This window comes from Harpia harpyja, chromosome 10 (genome assembly GCF_026419915.1).
Source record: "Harpia harpyja isolate bHarHar1 chromosome 10, bHarHar1 primary haplotype, whole genome shotgun sequence".
Classification (NCBI taxonomy): Eukaryota; Metazoa; Chordata; class Aves; order Accipitriformes; family Accipitridae; genus Harpia; species Harpia harpyja.
The window spans coordinates 41491211-41515946 of record NC_068949.1 but is presented as its reverse complement, the minus strand read 5'-3'; the positions used below and the strand labels follow the sequence as shown (position 1 = coordinate 41515946).

Sequence of the window (24736 nt, the reverse complement as noted above, 5' to 3'; positions counted from 1 at the left end):
TATGCCCAGAACCATTGTGAAACCCCCATAAATACGGTTTATCATTTCTAGACGTATACATGCATGCACACTTCAGGTTCATAATTAGGCAGGAAAAATGTCAGACCCGTAAAAAGCAAAACACAGCCCGTTACGTGCTGGGTGGCAGAATCAAACGGAGGCGGTGGGAGGCTGTGAGCCGCCTGAAGATCTGAGTCCTGGCTGTAGTCAGGAGCGACAGATGGTGTTTGTCAAGAGGATAGAGCCTTACCTTCTTATTTTATCATGGAAATATCACAGTAGAGAAAACTATCAACATTCCCTATTTTATCTAACAGATTTAAGAAATACATCCCACAGAAAAAAAACCAGAATTCCTGCTGGAAAAGAGACCACCAGATGCAACTGGAAATCCCAGTTAAAAGATGCAGTTTTGTTTATCAAGAGACATTGTTAACCATTGCATGTATTTTATTTTCTCATTAAGGAAATGCACTGAGCATATACAGAGATTACATTCAATACTGATTTATCCTTACAGAACAATCAGAAGATAAAGATACAATCAACGCACATTTCCTGTGGCAGAACAGATTGAAGGAACTGATTCAAGCTGAGAATGAAATGAAAAATACTTAAACCAACTTAAGTGATTTTTACACAGATGAGATATTTAAGTCTAAATTAACATTCTCAGCCAAGACCTGTTGCATTGTTGCAACCTTTATATCCAACAGCTTTATCAGACTTGTGCCTAGCCACTAAGTATAGACCAGAACTGCCTTGTCCGAGAGCCCATTCGAACAAAACCCCAGCAGAATAGTCCCAGTCTGAAGCTGCAATCTACATCAGATATGAAAGGATCCATACAGAGGAAAGAGTACAATAAGACAAGGAGACAGTTTGGTCCATGTGACAGGCAACAGCTACAAGGCAGGCTCGGGTTATACTCTACGTGGAGGTTTCACTGGTTTCACCTGAAGAAGCTCTCTAGAGTTTGCAACCTTAATAAAATTTTTGTGAACGTGCAGAATTCTATGACGCACTGCCTGGAACTGATTTTTCAAAGAATTATACTGAAAAAAAGTCACAACACAAAGCTAGTGGAAAAACTACTTTGCCACGTATTTTGTGAGTTCCATAAACTTGATGACCAAATCTTTTTCCAAATGGGGAACTAAAACTTGAACTCAAAAGACGACCTCTACTTCAATTACACCAGCTGGACCTTAAGCCAGTCCTATGCATGTTGTGTGCCAGAAATTAGACCAGATCATCACAGTTGGACATTAAAATCTACAAATATCACTCATCTGCTTGTCTGTCCCTCTCAGTTTTGAAGCGAAGGAGGTACCACCCTGCTCTCCAGTATCATAGACCTAAGACCCTGCTTAGTGCTATCACATCATGCGTTATGTCACTTCTCGTCTTGCCTAGTTTCACAATATAACCACGGTTCGAAGGACCCTCTGCCTACTAACTAGTGATGCACAATGCCTTCCACGATGGGGCCCATTCTGGATCATTTACTTGGTAAGACTGCAACAAATGGGATTATTAAAAATGTTGATTTAGCTCCTTACATCTCTAAAGATCTCCAAGTCATTTTGTTCACTTTGCAAAATGAAAAGGATACATAAACCACCACCGATCAACTCAATCACGTCATTGAAGGGGGAGATACATACTGTTACTCTCAAAGAATAAAGTTTAGGACAGTGAAGAATTAACTACATAGTTGAAACTGCATGAAGAATTTGGATAAACAAAAATGTTATTACTCAAGTCATAATTTGCCTACAAGACAGGAATGAACCACTTGTTCTCAAAACCAGCAGTAAAGATAGAACGAGCTGATCTTTGGAGGGAGCCTCCTAGTTCAAAACAACTTCCAAGCTCTTTTTTTTCTTCTTCTTCTTCTCAAAGGATCGGAAAAGAGAAGACTGGAAGGGTTTTTTTTTCAGGAAATATACATAATATAGCGTACCTCCATGCATTGTTCTCTTAATGACCTTCTCTTACCAGTTTGTATTAATACTAAATCATCTTTATTTCAAGTTTTCTGGCTTTGTCCAGTTTGCAAATGTTCTCTGAAAGACTAATTTGCTTGCTAGAATTTTCAGTCACTTTGTGTTTGAAAATGTTAGCTTGCTTTTGAATGTCTGCCAACAGTAAACAGCATTTGGAAGATAGTGGTCCTTTATCCTACTACAAGGCTATCTGCAGCTCTTTATATGTACTATCCTCTAAAATGTAGGAAAATGTTACATATTTGCACGATCAACCCCTTACGATAAACAAGAAGAGGGCAGCGTTTCTTACATATAGGTCAAGACATATTTAGCAGATGGAACAATTTTTACCTGAACATCTGTCAGGCCTGCCTACTGCTTTTTGCCTACCGAGGAATATGGTACATGGAGTAACGTGATTAGGAAATACAATCATCCCTTTCTAAGAAGGCGGACTTGTTGCTTCAGGATACTCTTTTTTTCCCCCCTCATGTCAGCTTCAACAACGGGTGCCACAGCAACGTGAAGACGAGGAGAGAGAAGTAGCTCGCGGAGGTGGTGACTCTTGAAGCCAGGCTTTTTGCATTGCAGTTGTTTGAGTAGCAGCAGTGAACGCTCACGCCAGGCGCCCTGGACCCGTCCCTCCTTGCCCGCTCGCAGAAGGACCGGAACGAACAGGACTTCATAACACCACCTACAACAGAGCCGCGCTGAACCCAAACGGACCTGCAGGTTCGGGGTCACCCGCTCCTGCCTGCAGCATCCCCTCAGCACGAACCTGACCGTCCAATACTGAGCAACAACACTAGGTTTGGCCGTTCCTTACAAGTAAATGAATACAATTGCATCAGATTACAGCCCACTAACACGTTCCCACTTACGTTAAATAATTGTAATTCATCTTAGATGCAACTGATGCAGCTTAAGTATCTCGGAACGTGCTCAAGTGCAGTGCCTCATTAGCTTCTTTTCCTTCCTAATTTCCAGGTAAGTCATTTCACTTAAATTTAGTTTAAGTAGGATTTAAGTAAGAAGTAGGCAATACTTAAAATGCTTTTTTACAGTTTTCACATAGTGTGGATACAGCTCATCATGGCATACTGACAAATCATACTCACTGGGATTTTGTACGGGATTGCTGCTAAACCAATAAAATAAGGAATTGAGATTCATTAATAGGGTTTATTTTGCGAGGAAACACCTACCTTTGTTTTTCTCCTTAGCTTACTATATACTCTTCTCTTTCCAACACTGATTATTTATTTCTATTATGAAAAATTTAATGAGTCTGAAGTGTTTGTGACTACTTACTTGCTTGTCCTCTAATGACCGCACACGCATCTGAATGCCCTGGACATTGCTGAGTTCCTTGTCTGTTACAGTCTTCATCACTAGAACCTACACAGGTGTAACACTGCAGTGCTTCGCCTGGCATTAAAGAAAAAAAGACCACTTATAACAGTAGCGTTTAGAGTTTACAAAAAATATTTTACAGTATCAGCTACACAGTCTTTATAATTCTGTTTGAAGCACATGCAAAAAATTGCAAAAAGGCTTAAAAAAACCCTAAAGATTCTGCAAATCCTATAAATTTTTCTTTTTTTAGAAGTGGTCCAGATACCAATTTTAAAGATTAAAAAAAGCAGCCATGTATTATTTAGTTGTTACAATTTGCACTTAAAATAATCCAAGAACATCTGATGTTCTGTAACTGCATCCACACCTTCTTGCAACATTTTCAGAGTAGAGTCCACTGGAAAAAGTTGGAGCATCACGGTTTTTCCCCCCGTCCGTCATGATCTTTGGTCCACAGTACCAGGAAAAAGGACATTGTAAACACATAAAATCTTACTATGATCCATATTTCATCTTCTCCTAAAGTATCAATTCAGCTGGAAGGCACAACAGTATATCTTAAAGAGTTTTGCTTTTGTTTAAACGTTACAACTGTAACTCAATCCTCTTTCTTTTCCTTGGTTCAAACGACATGGTATTTTCAAGGGCAAGCATGAATTTGGAATATATTTAAAATACAATACTTCAAACTGCAGAGCAGAAGGCACACTTGCTGTCCACAGGGACACGTGCATTGAAATTTGTTAGCATACATATTTATGTTTACATTACACAGCAGAGGTGAAATTCTGTGCTGCTAACCACATACACAAAATAATCTGAAAACAAACAAACCCAGGAGAGAAGCCCAGAACAGCAAAGAGGCTCAGCCATGCTTGAAATAGGAAATGAAAAAGTTGTTAAAAAAGGAAAGAAAAGGGAGTTGACTTACTTTTGAGTACAAAAAGGGAGCTGACAAGAACCAGGCTGACGACTGTCCACATCATGGAGATACAAGAGATGTACCATTAGTCAAAGAAAGCAGTTTGTTTGCTATTAAAGCCTTAATGCTTATCTTACATACCTAATCCTCAGCAGAGGATAACTTACAGGATAAAGAGGTGTGCGAAAACGCTACTTATCTAGCTTATTCTGGTTGTACTTCTAATCACACGTACTTCATCTCCACAAACCTTGTAGGCAAGTTCTTCCAGTAGCAGAAAAAAGAAAATGTATTCACCTTTCAGTGATAGATATATGCTTAAAAACCACCATCCCATCATCACATGTCACAGCCTCCAACTCATGCAAACAGTCTCATTACATTTGCCTATGGGATTTGCTGGATCAGGGTCAGAGTATTAAACATTTTTAAGGGTTAAGCCTATGCTTGAGACCCGAGTGGTCCAAATCTAGCATATATATATTTATAGAGAGCAAGATATAGACATAGGTATGTGCACATAAGTAGTATATTCTTGTGACCCACGAAGTGCTCCAAGCAGTGACCCATGAAGTGCCTTCTGTGAAGGAATTCATTAACGAGAGCTGCTATATCTCGCACTCCACATGAAGTAAGCAAGTGAAGTACATAAAATAGAGCCATACTTATCTTCAACTTTCAACGAAAAAATTTATTTACAATAGAGAATTTCATTTAAGTGACATGCATTTTCATTTTTTTTTCATTTTTGATTTTATTTTACAAATCAGCAAATGCAGATAAAGTTTACACTCCTTAAGGCAAGAGTCCCCATGCAAGTAATACATGTTTATATTAAATCCAAAAGACATCCAACATGGGAACTCATGTACAAAGGGAAGGCTAGGATCAGCAATTTGTAATTTCTTAGAGAACTTGACAATCTCCCTGATACAGGAACTTTGAGATCAACTTGCTATGAATTATACTATGAAAATGCAAACAATAGCAAGAAATTCTGATAGTCATCTTAGTACTGCATACAATTAAATCAACTTTATTTAGAAAGAAAATACAGTAGTGCATACGAAAAAGTGAAAATATAACCTGTCCACATAAATGTATGGACATCGGTGTGCCAATGGTCATATTGCACTCAATATCGAAGTCCAGAAATTTGGTTAAAAGTTAGCTTTTCCCCATTTTGGCAATCAGTTCATCACAAATCTTTGTTAATTCTTCTATCTCCTTATTCTGGAAAATAAAAGGCAATATTAAGTATTATGAAAAATATTGTTGCATTACGATGAGTGGGTTTTTTTTTAAATTATCCAACCTTTGGGAGAAGTGTGGGACAATTAAGCTTTCTCCAGTACTGAGAACAGAATATCTATACATATAAAGAGAGATATATAGGCATATATATACATACATAGTACAGCTACATATAGTGCATTCTAACAATATGCATACTTATTTCACATACAGATCCTCCAGCTTCAATAAATACAATTTAGCACTAAAGCAGACAGCTTTATAGCAGTCGTTCCTAGCACACAATAATAATACATAGTGTAAATTTGTTTCTAGGCTGCACTTTTATAGCATTATTTTCAACCTGTTTTCCAGGGGCTCTAAGCAAGGACGAGCTGTACTATACTGAAAGCAAGCTCCTTTGCTGAGCTAGAGAACACAAGATATAAATAGGGAATTCCTACAGTCACTTTTGCCCTAAGCTGTACAGATCTGCATCTGATCATTTTGTCTATGTTAACAGTGGAGGCACGTAAGCTAGCATTGGAATTACAGCTAAAACTAAAAATGGAAACGAAAACCAAAAGAACTAAAACAAGAAGATCTGAAACCCGAGAACCAAAGCAAACCACGGGCCCTGCTAAGTACACAGGTGCACACTGAGCTTTGACAGAGCCCGAATCAGCCCTGAGCGCTGGCCCGTGGCCGAGATCAGAGCCTGGCAGATGGGTCCGTTTGCCTGAACTGGCCAGTGCTTGCAGCTGATTTTGTTATAAGGTTTGGGCAGTGCTGCTCTCCCCGGGGCCGGGGAGCTGCCCAGCCAGCTGGAAGTGAGGAGCAAGACAGGTCCTTGGGCAGATCTTGGCTGCAATCTGAGGTCCAGAGGAGAGCTGGATGCAGCCACTCTGGGGAAGTTTCACCTAACTTTGGTCATCCCGTTGACTTCTGCATTAAAGAGCTGAATTGCTATTTACCTTTTGTTCCAGTGTTCTTTCCAATGCGTCCACTTTCAGCTGCTCTTTACGAAGGCTGGCCTGATACGCTGCTTGCTCTTGCTGAGCCTTGCCTCTCACTTGTGCAATTTCAGCATTGGCTCTAGAAAAACACAGATTTTTGTCACGTCAGGTTCTCTACAGGAAAGGACAGTGGGTACCAAAGGATGGACTGCATCTTAACAGATGGGTGGTGAGGCCAGGGCTGCTTTCTGCATGTCTTTGAAAGTATTCTGAGACTTGTCCCTAGAGACTTTTCATGACTCCCTCTCTTGCTCAGCAGAGGCTGCAAAGTCTTTTCTTAATGTCTGTGTCATTCCCTTCACGCTTCTCTCGGATATCTGTGCTGGGTTCACAACTATCACTTAGGTAGAAGTGTTTTATGACCGCTTCTAAACTTGATCTCCAGCTCTAACAGACTAGACTCACAGCTGGGACAACAGCTGGAAAGCAAACCCAAGTCTTACTTCACTTTAGGCACTGATCAATCCTAGTGACATTTTGGAAACATCTCTTGGGTCTAGGGGACTGTAATATGAGTCCTGAATGTAATCCCTAGAAATGCTTAATTTGTCATTACACGGAAATATCGAAAAAAAATTCAAAAAAATCAACCAGAGCTGCCTCTCTTAAGCCACAATCTGATGTTCGCTCCTTAACGGTGGCTTAAGGAGTTACTATCCGTGCACATCTGGCATGATCTTTTGTGCAACTATTCCTTGTCACCCTCAGCACAAGTTGGGCTGATCCAGCTTAGATAACCGGTGTTACTAGGGAGAGACCGCCTGACTGATTCTGCACTGAAACAGTCGAGCAGCACTTACATGTTCTGTTCTGCTGATTGACGCAGGGGCAATAATACAGCACAGGGGCAATAGCAAATCTCTGGGGGCAGGAATACTGGCTGCAGGTGCAAATATCTGAGCATAGACCTCCATAGCTGCATAAACCTAGCTAATGGCTTCTTTCTTGTTCTTCCCTGGAAAATATGTTATAGAAACATGAAGACATTTGATAAAGACAGAAATTTAAGGTGTTGCATATGGTCAGGAGCTGGAAGAAACACCAGCACGTTACAGAAGTTCTCATTATGGAATTTCATTCCACCCTCCATCACAGAGCAGCCTGTGGTCTGCATATTGAAGGAGCAGGTTTGAGATGCAAGGTCCAGCCACAGGAATCCTCCTGCAGCATGAACTCCTGAAAAGAGATGTGTACAATCAATTACCTGTCCAGTTTTTCCTCGGCATGAATTTTGAGTGCTTGATACCTCTGCTCTTCCTTCTTCACTCGTGATAAATATTCCTGCGCACATTTCTTTAACACTTCTTCATTCTTAAATGAGAAGATTACATTAAATTTAATCCGAGAGGTTGAAGTGTAGGACAGGCACCTATTTGCAGGAGTCACATTCAGATATTGCAAAGGCTGCAGTCTAACTAACACTGACACCCCCACACAGAGGCCATCTGAAGCAATATTACACAATGCAAAAAGCTTTACAATTCTTCTGTTTGCATTTGATACATGGCTGCAATCCTTCATCTGAGGATTACGTTATGTCACGCACTTTAGACATAACCTCTAACCTTAGGAATTCATGTCCTAGGTTTTAACAGAATGCTCAGTCCAGAAGCCAGCCCTGACATGTGCTCAAGTCCTGCGGTTATGTGACATCTATTCAAATCGCAGTGCCACACATGGGAGCATTACTCTTGTGCAAAATCTTCATCATTTTAAAGCTATTCCAAAACAAAAGCACAAATAAATGAGCATTCACGTTCTCCCCCCGCCCCCAGCACACTGCACTCTAATGTAGTACATCAGATTCAACTGGAAATGAAGATGTGCCTTCTGTTAAGTAGCACTGGTATACATGACAGCCTGCTCAGCTTTGCTCCTTAAAGGAGGAGACTTTAACACGACTCACCTTCCGAAACCCCTCCAATACTTCTTTCATTTTTTCATATCTCCTGAAAAGATCTGCCAGTGATTTCTCCACTGAGTTCAGATCTGCCAAAGCTTGCTCCTTCTCCACTATCAGTTGCTGAACAGTGTGGTGGGAGACAGATTTCTCTCTCTGTTCATCCTCTGTTAGAAAGAAGAGAGGGGGAGGAAAAAAAGTGATTTTCAGAAGGGTAATAGTAATAAGAACACTGATTTCACTATCATCTATAGTTTCTACTATACGGTGCTCTACGTTGTGTATTAGTAAGTTTGCAGGATCCAGAAAACTCATTCTTATATAAAGACACAATCCTGTTTTGGAAAAAGGTTGCTAAATACAGTGATATTTAAATATTTTGATGTTGGGGAAAAATGTGAACATATCTCTGTACTGATGATTTATTTCACTCTGAACTCAGCTGTTCCCATGAAAAAGGCAGGTGTTGGATTTCCCTTGTTTTCCTGAAGGTGCACTAGCTGAAGGAAAGGACATTTATGCATATTACTAGCACTGGCAATAAATTATTTGCCACTGATGATATGTGCTTGTCATCTCCTGGCATCTCTTCTAATCCTGTACAAACAAGGCACTTTGTTTAATGGAAATCAACTCAAATTCTTCCCTTGGAAATACAGTGTTTTGCGAACTCTCATTCTTAGGATTACTGTAGCAAGTGCCAGAAAGGAAATCAAACATTAAACTGACTTTCTAAGTTCTGGTCTGCAGAAAACATTCCAAGATTCTCCTGTGTATAGTTAAATTCGAGGCAGGGATGGTGGGAAGAACACAACAGGAATCCAGGTCCACATGAAGAGAACTTTTCAAAGGAATTGACCCAGTAATAAATTGGAATACCCATATAACACTGGAAGAAAAGGTCTGGCGTTGTCTTCCAAAATGCTTCCTCGTTGTTTGCTTCATATCCTAAAATATGATTTTTGTGTCCATGTTTTAAGGGCTACTTTGAATGATACTGAAATGAAACCAACCCGCAAAACATAGTGGTTTTACATTACCATTCGCCTATGTCTATGATGAAAACTAAAATAAGGCAAGAAGTTCTCGCAAGTAAAAAGCACGGGCCATTTCAGAATCTACAACTTTTCATTCAGGCCTTTATATTTTGAAATATAAAGAACTAAACAAGAGTTTATTTTTTTATTTGAATAGAAGTCTTCATCTGAATTAAGTATTTCATAGTGCTGGTCAGCACTGAAATGTCAAAGTTGATACTGTCAATTGCCAAGCTGAGATTAATCTCTTCCTTTTGCATATTTCGATCCTTTCATACTCTTTTTTGCTAGCCTAACTAAGCCCAGAGCAGCAACAATGCCACGCCGTGTGTCAGCTCATGTTGGCTATGTTCCGTGCTCCTCTGCATGCCCCCTGACAGCATCTTGCTGGGGCAGAGCCTGATCTCAGGTTATTTTGCTCTATATGATGCAGAAGATGGAACGAACCAGAGAAGCTCACAGGACCTGCACCGAGTTTGCAGCACTGGAAGCTGTAACACCTTTATTTTACTGATGAACAAACACCTTTGACATGGCAGAACTGAAAAACCCAGAGCCCTGTAATGCCACATCAGTTTGATAACATTTAACATTTCATAAAAAGTAAATATTCTTTTCTATTTTGCCTTCTTAAAGATACTCTGTGGTCATCTGCAATGTCAAAAGAACATATTCTCAAGTAAAATGAGAAAACCATTTGTCATCTTTCATTTACTTTTCTACATCTGAGAAGTTGTCACCTGGTGTTCCAGCACAAGGTTTATTTAATCACGCTGGAGATTACACACTGTCTAGCTTAATTCCAAAACACTTACTGGCAGGATCCTGTTCTTTGGCAAAACCTCTGTTGTCGTAACTCCATGCAGGGGAAAGGATCCGTTTGCATGATCACGTAATGTACTTAAATGCATTTAATGTCAGAACTCTACTTTTTCTGAGACTGCTGTCTGCGGTATTTTAGCAACTTCCTTCTTATTTGTTTCTAGGGCAATCTAGAAAGTTAGTAATTCGTGACTCACTCCCTCGCAACTACCGAGCTCTCCCTGTACCTCCCAGTGAATCGCTGTGCCCTCCTCTCTCCTCAGCTGGACCTCAAACACTCATTCCCAGCCCCACTTCAACCTGCACACGGGAATTAGGGGCAAGTGATATCCGATGCTCCTCTCCCTCCCACTACATGCTAGAGGTGTCCATGGACCGGGGAGCGAGCTGACGCCTCGTTCGACTCCAAGGGGAAAACAGGAATTTATATTGGGGAAGGGAGTGACATATAAATTGAAAAGAGGGAAAGTTTCCAGTGAGCTTTAGGAAAGGGGCATCCGATAATCTCAGATAACAGTTAAGATACATTTAAAACCAAAGTGGCTAAATAAACAGAAACTGGAATCTGGCTGGAGGGGGCCTGGAAGAGCTACTTGATATTTTCTAAAACTATGAATTAGCTTTAATGAAAAAGCCGCTTAGTGGCACTGCGCTGCTAATAGTCTGCCAGTCAAATCTTAGTTAAGCAGTTACAGATACTTATTTCTAAAGATATTTATGAGGTTATGTGATTAAAATATTTTAATTAAATGGCTTCCATGTCTGCAACACACACTGTCCACGGCTCACCAACAATAACAATAGTATGCTCAGGACTAACACTATCCAAATTGACAGAATCAGAGCACCACCACAGCAGATCCGCTTTCAGGCTCAGCTCAGTATTACTTACATTACTTAATGGGAATGCAGCAAACGGAGAACAAAAGCAAAAGAAACTAAAAATGCAAAATGCTGGTGTGAAAGTTGGTGAAAAGCTTTACTTACCAGGCTTGCCTGATTTGTTTTTGCAAGCAAATAGCAAGAAGCAACAAAAACGGAAGCAAAATAGAAAATCAGGAATTGTTAGGAAAGCAGAAAGTAAGTAATGCAACAACCTGTAATGCACAAAGCATAACATCTGTTTTTCAGAATGAGAATTTAATTATGTATTTAAACGTACAAGTATAAGGATACATTTTTAACAGAAAAAAACCCAACATTACAAATCCAACAATAAAAAGGAAATTCACGACAGGGATTTGGGAAGGGAACAGTGGATGGCTGTGATCAAGGGGTGTGTGTAGGGTGGGGTGCAGCGAACATCGGGGTTACGCAGGCTCCGCTCCATACGGCTGTCAGTGCCACGCAGTCGTGAGCTGCAAAACTTGGGCAACAGTCAGCAAAGCAGTATCAGAAGCAGCAGGCTAGCCTGGAAAGCCTGTTCTTTTTTCTCCCCCCTCCTCAGTATAAACAAGAATGTGTTAGGGGCTGAGGCAAGTGTAAGAAAAAAGGAAAAAAGGTTAAAGCGCCAGGAAAAAATATGCAAAGAGACGCTAACAGGGATCTATACACTGACAGCTTGCAAGCTCTAGCTGTACGGAGTGTGGCATGAAGCTAATTGCATAAGCTAAGTTGGGTAGTATTGGGTTCTATAAGTATATGACAGCAAATACTAGACCTGCCACAGCCCTTGCAATCAAAGGCAATTACTGTTTGCAATGCATGTTTTCAGTGCCTTTACAGGCAAACATACACAATCACATATTGTGAATATGGAATATTTTCAATACTTATTATACATACACATGACAACCTATAAAAAGCTGAGCAGGACCTATCAACCACACTGAATATTCATTAAAGGGATTTGTGAAATTGGTTCACTTGTAATGCCCTCCTAACAGGGCTGTATAAATAGCTCAGAAGGGTTAAATCATAAATAGAAACAGCACAGGCATTTCTTTTGTTAAAATGTATATTTTGCTTTAGCAGCAAGGCATTGTTGTGATAGTAGTTCAGCGAAGTATATGCAAATAGCACACACACAATAATTTTCCTCCACAACGTGGCATTTGGATGAGTGAATTCCTTTATAAGAAGGGACAGTAATTTATGACAAATGACAGGAGAAAGTGTGGCAATTAGATAAAAAATTTACATTAAATGCAGGGAAAGGAAGCCTCGCATTTAACGTATTACCATGCTGTAGAATTTGCATACTGCTCTTAATTAAAGCATGCTTTCTGTGTCACTGTTGTTTCAGTTCCTTTGCAAATGGACAGCAAATTACGTTATTTATAGCCATAGCTCTTAAAAACTTGCCATAGATCATTTGAAAGACTCTGACTGATACTCTGAATTTGAAGTTTAAAGATCTTTCTACTTCCTCAGTGCTCAGTGGCCCGATGCTTTAGTTATCCTTGATTTTTTTGCAACAAGAGGAAATGGCAATTGTAGAATTTACTATGTACGCAATGGCTGTGCCTTTGCCTTAGGATCCCTATTCCATACCTTCTTGTTGCACCACAGTCTCACAATTTTAATTTTTTTTTTTTAATTCTGTTTCTCAAAAATATAATTTGAATTTGTTATCAAAAAGAAACTTCTGTTGCTAACTATATGCATATGCTTGGGAAGACAGGTCCTCTGTTTGTACATATGAATGGCCAGGTTCAGGGACAAAGCCATACCAGACTATGTTTAGTGTAAACCAAAATGAATTCAGTTCTTCACATAATCTGGTCTCTCCTATTTTAACACTTGCATGATGAGCATGACAGACGTCAGAAGGCAGGCAAATTTGCTCAGTTGTACACACAAAAGGCAACAGAGGCATAACACCATAGAGAATGAAGCCAGGCATGTTATTATTATATATTATTCATTATTATATATTATATTACCATATTATATAGATTATTATAATGACATTTACTTATTCATTTATAGGCCCATTTTTCCCTTCACTTGAAAGAAGGCTGGGGTATCTCCCAATGGCTGAGAAATGCAGGAAGGCAGCAAAAGCACCAGACATGGAACTATTTCCCCCCGGTCTCTTTGGGCAAAAATAAGCAAATTCACTACAAACGTATGTAAACACAACTCAAGCACTAATTAAAAGAAAACAATTTAAAAGAAACCAAAAATATGGGGGGGTCACACAATACAGACTGTATATGAGGGGACTGCCATTTTAAAAGGGGCAAAACAATATGATATGTTGAGAGCTGTAATAAAAATCCTTACTGGTTAAAAACCTGTTAGAAAGATGCAGGTATGCCTGTTGTGTTCCTGGCACACTATACTCTCTGTGACAGTTCTCTCAGGGGGAGTAAGAAGTAAAATTAATTTCTTTTTATTTTTCAATAAACACGGTGCGAACAGGCTGGATTCATAACACTCCCTGCTCACAATTATCATTAGCTAGGCTAGCCTTTCTCCTGCATCTCACAGCCCAGATTTAATTGCAAGGCCACTCCTAATGGCTTTTAATAATATTTCACAGTTCTCTGCTGCTTTACTCAAGCTTGTCCAGACAAGCTTGGTCCTGCTTTCTCATCAGCCACTGCTTCTTTTCCTGCTCTTCCCAGCAATTTTGGCCACAGAAGACCCACAACCCCGCTCAGCTGTTCGCCCTTCTGGGAGACAGCTCGAGCTGAAGCAGTACAGGGCAGTACAAGCCACTGGTGCTTTCTATAGCCAGACTAAGAAAAAGAGCTTTGGAAATCTTATGAGGAGGCTTTAAAATCACATCCCAGGGGCCAGACCTCCCACACTAAGGAAGCACATGAGTCCCGCAACCTTTGGTTTTGAAACGCTACTGCATGTAGCATTTTTCATTTGTGGGGCATGCTGTTAACAAAGGCATTTTCTAATTACTGTGAGGCAAAACATGTCATAATTTAGACCTTAAAGGAGACCCCTAAGTCAGTAAATAACTGGGGAGGTGGACTGGCCACTTATAATCTCTCAGCTGGGATTGGAGTTAATCTAGGTTTTGGTCTGACCAAAGCACTTAGCACAGATAATCCCTGTTGTTGTAAAGAGCTAAGTTTGATATCTCCCACGAAACAGTTGGGAGCGGATGACTAAAGGGTTTTTAGGTCACTGAAAGTCTGTCCTGGAGATACCCATGAATTCTGGGCAAAGTATTTGAACATGTTTCCTATGGGACAGTTAGCTTTGATGCAGAAGAAAAAGCCCTGACCTTTCTGTATTACCTGGAATGCCTCGGGGGCTGCTTTCTGTAAAATGAAGCCCTAGCTTTTCATTACAACCTGGCAGCACACACTGGTGTCCTCAGATGCATTCACAATTCCCAGCAGCATCAGCAGATGTAGCTAGCATCAAAATTAAGCCCACAGACTTCAAGCATGTTTCTAGGCTCTTTTCAGAAAATCAGAGTGGAGGATAGCATCTTTCAGAGTAGAAACACCTACCTATCATCTGAGCAATCGTCTTCTCATATTCTGAAACTATTTTCCTATAAGAGGGAAAAAAAAAGAAAAGCTTTTGGCAAACATCATAATTGCTAATGCTTACTTAGCAAATAATGCTACTCAATAACTGAACGATAGTATTTTAAGAGATACAAAACCCCTTCACACTTTTATATGTTCCTTATTACTTGAGTAACAAATAAAACTGGCAGTTTAAACATTGCACCTGATTTTTAATTCTCCATGTAAATCAATACAGGTGGAGGAGTGAAAAGGGATTGCTTTGAAACAAATTCTTATATTTGAAACATGCCCGAAATACATTACCAATCATGATTTAAATATAAACATTATCACATAGGTCCTAATTCAAGAGTTACAGAGAGTCTGATTTTTCCATTACTTTCTGCCCTCTTCTCCATGTATGTGTTTGCTTACTTTTAATGTAAACGTTAAGTAAAGTCATAACTGGTAGCAAGTAAACCTAACAGGAGTATAGTTGGCCCTCATCCAAAATATATCTAATCTTCCACTCTCCAAATGTGACTAAATGATCCATTAGCACTTAAGAGAACAAGACCAAAATATTCAATTATGTAGCACAAAATCCATCATGTCCTATTTCCCAAATCTGTTTTTGAAACAGAGGTGGCAAAATGTTACTTCTAAGACTATTTTATTTCATATACTCACGGTAGGCTTTGAATTTCCTTCTTGAAAAAACGTTAGCCAAAATAAGCAGATTAAATGTGATTTAGAAAGATGATCTATCCCTTCCCAGAGCCAAATAAAGCTAATAAAATGAGACTAGCTTGATCTGCGCTTTGATTCATGAGCCACGTAGGACTGTCTACGAAAACCAAAATTACCCCACACTTCAACTGAAGTGGATATTCAAAATAGCTCACTGGTATTTGAATACGTCTCTTTCGAAGTCTTAGCTCACTTTCACTTGCTCCATTTAGAGAAGTCTGCTGCAGTTGGTGAGGTTACAGAAAGGATGTGGGAAAATCCTGAGACAAAAGTCAGTAAGGAAAGGAGAAACTTGTGGAGCTCCCAGAAAACTAATGCAGTACTGCCTGTCTCAAATCTGAATCACAAACAGAGCCCAGGAACCCCTGAGAAGGCCACTTGACCCAAAGGTCAGTGGCATCTCACTTGCCCTGGTCCTGCAGAGCACGCAGCAGAGCAGGGGCTTTATAGCTGCGTACCCCACTGACCTCACTCAGGCTTCAGGTAGAAACAATTTTTGGTACTGGGGCCAGAGCCTGTTTCTGCACAGCTCGCTGTGCCTCCAGCTGCTGCCTCCGCTGGGATCTGCTTGGATGCTGCTTTCCCTGCTGTCAGTCCTGTTGTTTTAATTGCCTTTTCTTTTTTTTTTTTTTTTTTTAAACTATGAATGACACTTTTGAGAGCAAAGATAGCTGCAAGAATTCTCCCCTAAAAGGAAGGGATTGGTTTCATGTCCAAAGAAGATTACCTCAAAAGCCTGCTGTAAGCAGTAAGGATTTTAAAGCCATGTCATATCCTTTAGGCACCTTTAGAAAGTTTTATCATCCTAGAAAATGGAGCCAAGGACTCAGGGCAACAAATATGACATTAAACACTGTTACAACACTACAGCACTTCCCAACCTAGACGGCACCGTGGAAGTTGGCAGCAAAGCGAAATAACATTATCTGTTTCTTATTTTTACCAGCTTAGACTAGTTGAAGTAGGTACCACATTCTCTGCATTATCCAGCCGTATGAATCATGTGGCAGCTGTTCAATAGAAATGGATACTGCAATGACACATTGGTTTTAATAATACTCAATTTGGAAAGCAAGGTAGTCAAGTGAAGTCTTGTTCCAGATTCATGTCAAAGGCCTCTTTCAGTCAAGCAGCCTAAATAATGGTCATTATGGCTGGGGAACTAAAGGATGCTGGCCACATCATTCCTCTCTGTGATGGTACATCTTCAACTCTAGCTTAACATTCTGCATAGGTATTTTTGGTATTTTAGAATGAATCCATATTCAGTCTATTTATTGACTTCCTGCAGTTTCCTAACTCATAAAACCACCAAAATCCAGGGCTACAAAGGATCTCAGAGGTCATCTGCTTGACTGCCCTTACTGAGGCATAATCAATTAGACCCCCAAATAACCATATTTAAGTATGCCTTGCCTGCCTCTGGTTGTATCCTTGAGTACAGAGCCCAAGGTATAGCCCACCTTAGTTTAGCTCTTTGATCGTTATTACATTATTACAACTTCTCATCTTGGCTACTGTTCTCTAGAGAGGAATTTCCTCCAGTCTGACATTTTTCTGGAAACTTAGCTGAACTCAGGATATTCCAGGTAGAGTATGCAGGACTTGGGTAAAGGAGCATTGCTTCTCTTTCTGTGGAAAGTGATGGTTTTGTGTTTGCAACTCTAGTTAATTCCTTCACTCTTTTCTTATCATTATGTCATATCTAATTGCTGCATCTCTAATTTACCACACATGAACTGTTTCAACATTTAATCCTCCAAGAGAAATCTTTCTTTGTGCACACATGCATGTTTTATCATTTTGTGACAATATTAGTCAGATTTTTTTTCAGCCATGTGTTCTAGGGATGTGCCTGTGGGAAATTTGGCTTAGATAAAGTGGGTTTTTTTCAAATCAAATTTTATTGAGGGTGTAGACACACAAGCGAATTACTGTGAGGAAGATGAAGGTACAGATCTACAGTGTGCCAGCTGCTCGGTGTGACCCCCTGCTCTCCTTTCATTAAGGAATAAGCAACCTCTGTCAGTGCCCATTTGCAGCCAGCAGGCACGTGAACCCAGGCAGTGTCTAGAAAACAGACCAAGTACCGCACTTGAGCGTGTGCTGAACGCAATTCCTCAATTTGTTCATTCCTTGTTTTGCTTCCTCAGTTTGACTGCTTGCAGCAGCTCCTTTCCATTTTGCCTCATTATGCATTTGAGGGCTATGCCAGGGTTTTGTTTCCTTTCCCAAGCAGAGCGCAAGAGAGGTGAGAGAACTCAGCTGGGCGCTGGGAGATGGTTTTTTGAAAGAAATAAAGCGGCTGCCCTTGCCTTTTGCAGATGCTTCTCTTAAGACGCTTTGGCTCAAAGCCCTGCGCTGCCGCTATTCAAATCTGTCATGTGCGACTCCTGGCACCCATGCTAGCGTTTGCCGAGGTCTGCACCGCAGTTCCCTTTTACCCTTCCTCCCCAAGCACAGTTTTCCTGGATATAAGCAGGAATTGCATACGCAGGCCATCACGTGATACAGCTCATTGGCTTTAGCTTTAAACTACTGAGACATTTAATTCTGGGAAGAAGCTGGTGCTAGAACAGAAGTGATTTTGAAGAAAATTCAGTCTCAGAAGTGATTGCAGAAATTATTACTCCAAAGAAGGATGCTAAAATAATCTGACAATTTCCTTTTATTTATGAGTTAAGGAGCGGTGTGGTTTTTCTATTTGTTTGAAGGTAGAAAATAATAGGCTTTAAAGACTCCCTGAAATATTTTTATACATTCTCTTTTGCAGTTGATGACTTTCCCAGATTCAGATCGATGAGCAGGTCAAGCTCATTGGTATGTTGTTCTTACGGTATTACCACTGTAAAAAAAGAAAGGCTGAAACTTTCAACTGACTAAATGGGAAGCAATAGTGATTCTTTGAGCAATACCGCTCACCTCATCCACTACAGTGATTTTGTTGTCACCCTTGCAAGTGGTAGGACCTCGGCTAGGAAGGAAGGTCAAACCAGTTATGTTCCAGTATACAGATATTTAATGTAATAGAGGCAGGTTTGCGAGGAGAAATAGAATAGAACAAACTCAAAAGCTCAGGGTCCTTCTGTCAGCTCTCAAAGGGAGCAGCAAAATCCAAGATAACAATTGCTTAACTAAAATCAAGCCTAGTGTGTGCAGCAATTAAAAAATGAGCTCAGTTCAAAGGAAAGGGTGTAGAATCTCCTTGGAAGTCAACACTCAGAGGCCAGAGTGGTTCCTCTGCAAGAAATGTTTTTCTACTGGCAACTGGGGTTTTGTTTTCTATTGTTAAAGAAACTTTTTACAGTAATGTCCTGGAGGGAGCCTGTACTACTCATACCTGTCTGCAAACCTTCACATTCTTTATTCTGTTGGCAAAACTATTTGTGGAGAGTGAATTTTAAATTAGCAGGTTGTCCTGGTTTCAGCTGGGATAGAGTTGACTGTCTTCCTAGTAGCTGGTACAGTGCTATGTTTTGAGTTCAGAGCGAAGAATGTTGATAACACTGATGTTTTCAGTTGTTGCTCAGTAGTGTTTAGACTAATGTCAAGGATTTTTCAGCTTCTCATGCCCAGCCAGTGAGAAAGCTGGAGGGGCACAAGAAGTTGGCACAGGACACAGCCAGGGCACCTGGCCCAGACTGGCCAACGGTGTATTCCATACCATGTGACGTCCCATCCAGTACAGAAACGGGGAAGTGGGAGGCAGGGATTCGCCGCTCGGGGGACTGGCTGGGTGTCGGTCGGCGGGTGGTGAGCAATTGCACTGCGTATCATTTGTACATTCCAATCCTTTCATTATTGCTGTTGTCATTTTATTAGTGTTATCATTATCATTATTAGTTTCTTCTTTTCTGTTCTATTAAACCGTTCTTATCTCAACCCACGGGTTTTGCTTCTTCTCCCGATTTTCTCCCCCATCCCACTGGGTGGGGGGGAGTGAGTGAGCGGCTGCGTGGTGTTTAGTTGCTGGCTGGGGTTAAACCACGACAGTCCTTTTTGGCGCCCAACGTGGGGCACGAAGGGTTGAGATAACGACAAACCTGACCAGAGCTTGTTAAAACAAATTTGTTATAAGCATTCATTATATCGGTCTAATAGTTGCTGGTCATTATGTTGATTTATGTGTTCTTAGAGTTGTTGCTCTGGTTTTTAAAGTTCTGTTATGTATCACCTCGCTTGCTGTATGTAGTCCCTCTTCTGCTGCTTATCATCCGTGGGAGGTGGATTAAGGTTTTCGCTTTGATGTATTGTATAACACTGGTTTATGGTATGATAAAGTCGTCGGCTGTGGGATTAATCCGGTACTTGCACCCAGCATTGTCACCTTTATACTGTGGAAGCCATCTGTGGGAAACTATTAATAATTATACCATTTACCTTTCCTCCTTGGAAAACCAGTCTATGGGTGGGATACCTTTCTTCCCCTCTCCTTTCTCCTTCAGTCCAGTTACAATGGTGTTTGAGAATTTTGAAAAATTTGAATACTCTTGGGATGTTGGGACCAGCACGGTCCTAGCCCTACTGCTAGGAATTAGCATGCTTCTGAATGTGGTTCAGCTCTCATTTAAGGTTAAACAACTATTTAAGAAAATCACCCAGAGATCTGCCCCAAGGCTGGATAATTATGAGTGGCAGGGTGTGTGGGGTAGTATGGGCAAGTACCTAGAAAAGTGGGCACCTCCAGTGTTTTGGAAATTCACCCCTGAACAAGTGCAGAATCCAGAAGAACTAGTAAAATATTTGGAAAAGGTATGCTGTCACCCCGGCAGCTCCAGAGAGATACAAATTACTGCAACGTGCTGGGGCCTGGCCCATGCCTATCGAGCCCTGTTCGACACCACTCAGTACCCTCAAGGGGAAGAGAAGGTCTCTGGACCTAACAACAAAACGATGAGCACTGTGGCTATCCAAACCTCAGCGACAGGCACTGCAGCCCCTCCAGCCTCGGCAATGAGCACGGCAGCTACCCAAACCTCGGCAACGGGCACTGAGGTCCCTCCAGCCCCAGCAACGAGCACAGCAGCTACCCAAACCTTGGCAACAGACACTGCGGTTATCCAAGACCCGGCGAGCGGTACTGCAACTGAACCAGTGGACCAACCTGCACCAGTATCAGTTGCCCCCGTACAGAAAAAGAAATATACAAAAAAATCAGTTCGCTTAGCGAAGGATGAAGGCGAACCAGGGTCATCACGGGAACAGGAGGAAGAGGCAGAACCAGAGGTAATAACCCGGTCCCTATCCTTGAGTGAGCTGCGGGATATGCGAAAAGATTTTGGCCGCCGTATAGGTGAGCATATTATCACCTGGCTCCTCCGATGCTGGGACAATGGGGCTAATAGCTTGGAATTAGAAGGTAGGGAAGCCAAGCAGCTGGGATCGCTTGCCAGGGAAGGTGGCATTGACAAGGCAATTGGAAAAGGGACACAAGCCATCAGCCTCTGGAGGCGACTCCTGTCAAGTGTGAAGGAAAGGTACCCCTTTAAGGAAGATGTTATATGTCAATCAAGCAAGTGGACAACCATGGAAAAAGGTATCCAATATCTGAGGGAATTAGCTGTGCTAGAGACAATTCATCATGATCCGGACAACCCACAATTACCCAAAGATCCAGACGAAGTCCAATGCACACGACCCATGTGGCGGAAGTTTGTACGGAGCGCACCATCGTCCTATGCCAACTCACTGGCAATAATGACCTGGAAAGACGAAGAGGCACCGACAGTGGATGAAGTGGCTCGCCAACTCCGTCAATACGAAGAGAATCTCTCCTCCTCCCTACAAGCCTGCATTTCGGCTGTGGAGAAGCTGTCCGAGGATTTCCAGCAATTCAAAGAGGAGATGTCCTGTTGCCCACCTGTAAGGACCAATGTCTCAGCTATTAGGAGTGAGCGCTCCTCTGCCCAAGAGAAAGAATATAGAAGGTACACACCGCGAGGTGCCCTGTGGTTTTACTTATGTGATCATGGAGAGGACATGAGGAAATGGGATGGAAAACCTACCTCGGTCCTAAATGCACGGGTACGTGAGCTGCGAGGAAAAAACACCACAAAAGGGGATTCTACCAGGAAAAATGCCGCTCCGGTTTCCAAACAGAGTAGAAGGGCTGATCTTATTTCTGATCCTCTTGAAGGGACTTCTGAGCCAATTTTACGAGAAGTGAATACTGGATACTCTGACCAGAATTAGAGGGGCCCTGCCTCCAGCCAGGTGGAGGAAAGGGATAACCGGGTCTATTGGACTGTGTGGATTCGATGGCCTGGCACGTTAGACCCACAGGAGTATAAGGCTCTAGTAGACACCGGCGCACAGTGTACTTTAATGCCATCAAGTTATGAAGGGGCAGAACCCATTTCTATTTCTGGTGTGACAGGGGGATCCCAAGAGTTAACTGTATTGGAAGCTGAAGTAAGCCTAACTGGGAATGAATGGCAGAAACACCCCATTGTGACTGGTCCAGAGGCTCCGTGCATCCTTGGCATAGACTATCTCAGGAGAGGGTATTTTAAGGACCCAAAGGGGTATCGATGGGCTTTTGGTATAGCTGCCTTGGAGACGGAGGGCACGGAACAGCTGTCTACCCTGCCTGGTCTCTCTCAAGACCCTTCGATTGTGGGGTTGCTGAGGGTTGAAGAACAACAAGTACCAATTGCTACCACGACGGTGCACCGGCGGCAATATCGCACCAACCGAGACTCTCTGATTCCCATCCACAAGTTGATTCGCCAACTGGAGAGCCAAGGAGTGATCAGCAAAACTCGCTCACCTTTTAATAGTCCCATATGGCCCGTGCGAAAGTCTAATGGGGAGTGGAGACTAACAGTTGACTATCGCGGCCTGAATGAAGTTACGCCACCGCTGAGTGCTGCCGTTCCAGATATGCTAGAACTTCAATACGAACTAGAGTCAAAGGCAGCCAAGTGGTATGCTACAATTGACATTGCTAATGCGTTTTTCTCAATCCCTCTGGCAGCAGAGTGTCGTCCACAATTTGCCTTTACTTGGAGGGGTGTCCAGTACACTTGGAATCGACTGCCCCAGGGGTGGAAACACAGCCCCACCATTTGCCATGGACTAATCCAGACTGCACTGGAAAAAGGTGAAGCTCCGGAACACCTGCAATACATTGATGACATCATCGTATGGGGCAACACGGCAGAAGAAGTCTTTGAGAAAGGGAAGAAAATAATCCAAATCCTTCTGAAAGCCGGTTTTGCCATAAAAGAAGGTAAGGTCAAGGGACCTGCACGGGAGATCCAGTTTTTAGGAATAAAATGGCAAGATGGGCGTCGTCAGATCCCAATGGATGTGATTAACAAAATAGCAGCTATGTCTCCACCAACTAATAAAAAGGAAACACAGGCCTTCTTAGGTGTCGTGGGGTTTTGGAGAATGCATATTCCAAATTACAGTCTGATTGTAAGCCCTCTCTATCAAGTGACCCGAAAGAAGAATGATTTTCAATGGGGCCCTGAGCAACAACAAGCCTTTGAACAAATTAAACGGGAGATTGTTCACGCAGTAGCCCTTGGACCAGTCCGGACAGGACAAGATGTTAAAAATGTGCTCTATACTGCAGCTGGGGAGAATGGCCCTACCTGGAGCCTCTGGCAGAAAGCACCTGGGGAGACCCGAGGCCGACCCCTGGGGTTTTGGAGTCGGGGATACAGAGGATCCGAGGCTCGCTATACTCCAACTGAAAAGGAGATATTGGCAGCATATGAAGGAGTTCAAGCTGCCTCAGAAGTTGTTGGTACTGAAACACAGCTCCTCTTAGCACCCCGACTGCCAGTGCTGGGCTGGATGTTCAAAGGGAGGGTCTCCTCTACACATCACGCGACTGATGCCACGTGGAGTAAGTGGATTGCACTGATCACACAACGGGCTCGCATAGGAAACCCCAGTCGCCCAGGAATTTTGGAAGTGATCACGGACTGGCCAGAAGGCAAAGATTTTGGAATGTCGCCAGAGGAGGAGGTGGCACGTGCTGAAGAGGCCCCGCTGTATAATAAACTGCCAGAAAATGAGAGGCAATATGCCCTGTTCACTGACGGATCCTGTCGCATCGTGGGAAAGCATCGGAGGTGGAAAGCTGCCGTATGGAGTCCTACACGACAAGTTGCAGAAACTGCTGAAGGAGAAGGTGAATCGAGTCAGTTTGCAGAGGTGAAAGCCATCCAGCTAGCATTAGATATTGCTGAAAGAGAAAAGTGGCCAGTGCTCTATCTCTATACTGACTCATGGATGGTGGCAAATGCCCTGTGGGGCTGGCTACAGCAATGGAAGCAGAGCAACTGGCAGCGCAGAGGTAAACCCATCTGGGCTGCCGCACTGTGGCAAGATATTGCATCCCGGCTAGAGAATCTGGTTGTAAAAGTACGTCACGTAGATGCTCACATACCCAAGAGTCGGGCCACTGAAGAACATCAAAACAACCAACAGGTGGATCAGGCTGCCAAGATTGAAGTGGCTCAGGTGGACCTGGACTGGCAACATAAGGGTGAGCTATTTATGGCTCGGTGGGCCCATGATGCTTCAGGCCATCAGGGAAGAGATGCAACATATAGATGGGCTCGTGACCGAGGGGTGGACTTGACCATGGACACTATTGCACAGGTTATCCATGAATGTGAAACATGTGCTGCAATTAAGCAAGCCAAGCGGTTAAAGCCCCTGTGGTATGGAGGGCGATGGCTGAAATATAAATATGGAGAAGCCTGGCAGATTGACTATATCACACTCCCACAAACTCGCCAAGGCAAGCGCTATGTGCTCACGATGGTGGAAGCAACCACTGGATGGCTGGAAACATATTCTGTGCCCCATGCCACCGCCCGGAACACTATCCTGGGCCTAGAAAAGCAAGTCTTGTGGCGACATGGCACCCCAGAACGAATTGAGTCAGACAACGGGACTCATTTCCGAAACAACCTCATAGACACCTGGGCCAAAGAGCATGGCATTGAGTGGGTGTATCATATCCCCTATCATGCACCAGCCTCTGGGAAAATTGAGCGATACAATGGACTGTTAAAGACTACATTGAGAGCAATGGGGGGTGGAACTTTCAAACATTGGGATACACATTTAGCAAAAGCCACCTGGTTAGTCAACACCAGAGGATCTGCCAATCGGGGTGGCCCTGCCCAGTCGGAATTTTTACATACTGTAGAAGGGGATAAAGTCCCTGTAGTGCACATAAAAAATATGTTAGGGAAGACAGTCTGGGTTACTCCTGCCTCAGGCAAAGGTAAACCCATTCGTGGGATTGCTTTTGCTCAA

General features: G+C 42.3%; 2 protein-coding genes across 12 annotated transcripts in view; both read right to left on the bottom strand.

Moving 5' to 3' along the window:
- Positions 1 to 429: 429 nt before the first annotated feature.
- LOC128146794 (CD59 glycoprotein-like) lies at positions 430 to 4513 on the bottom strand. Its single transcript, XM_052798566.1, has 3 exons — positions 4279 to 4513; positions 3303 to 3419; positions 430 to 2685 (listed from the first exon to the last, which is right to left on the bottom strand). Exons 1-3 carry the CDS (start codon positions 4331 to 4333, stop codon positions 2480 to 2482), a joined length of 378 nt encoding a protein of 125 aa, XP_052654526.1. The 5' UTR covers positions 4334 to 4513; the 3' UTR covers positions 430 to 2479.
- A 769-nt stretch (positions 4514 to 5282) lies between these two features.
- Positions 5283 to 24736, bottom strand: part of TACC2 (transforming acidic coiled-coil containing protein 2) — a 155498-nt gene continuing 136044 nt past the window's right edge. For all 11 annotated transcript variants that reach the window (XM_052798555.1, XM_052798557.1, XM_052798561.1 and 8 more), the window contains 5 exons: positions 14699 to 14742; positions 8425 to 8585; positions 7723 to 7829; positions 6477 to 6597; positions 5283 to 5502 (listed from right to left, as the gene is read on the bottom strand). In XM_052798555.1, coding sequence (XP_052654515.1) covers positions 5437 to 5502; positions 6477 to 6597; positions 7723 to 7829; positions 8425 to 8585; positions 14699 to 14742 — 499 coding nt within the window. In that variant the 3' untranslated portion in view covers positions 5283 to 5436. The remainder of the gene's footprint in view (positions 5503 to 6476; positions 6598 to 7722; positions 7830 to 8424; positions 8586 to 14698; positions 14743 to 24736) is intronic.

Excerpts from the sequence above, each read along its gene's own strand:
- LOC128146794 (XM_052798566.1), bottom strand. The coding sequence starts at position 4,333 with ATGATGTGGACAGTCGTCAGCCTGGTTCTTGTCAGCTCCCTTTTTGTA. Across the intron at positions 3,420-4,278 it reads CTCCCTTTTTGTACTCAAAA|GCGAAGCACTGCAGTGTTAC; the intron begins GTAAGTCAACTC and ends CTTTAATGCCAG. Across the intron at positions 2,686-3,302 it reads GGTCATTAGAGGACAAGCAA|GTGGTGTTATGAAGTCCTGT; the intron begins GTAAGTAGTCAC and ends GCTCTGTTGTAG.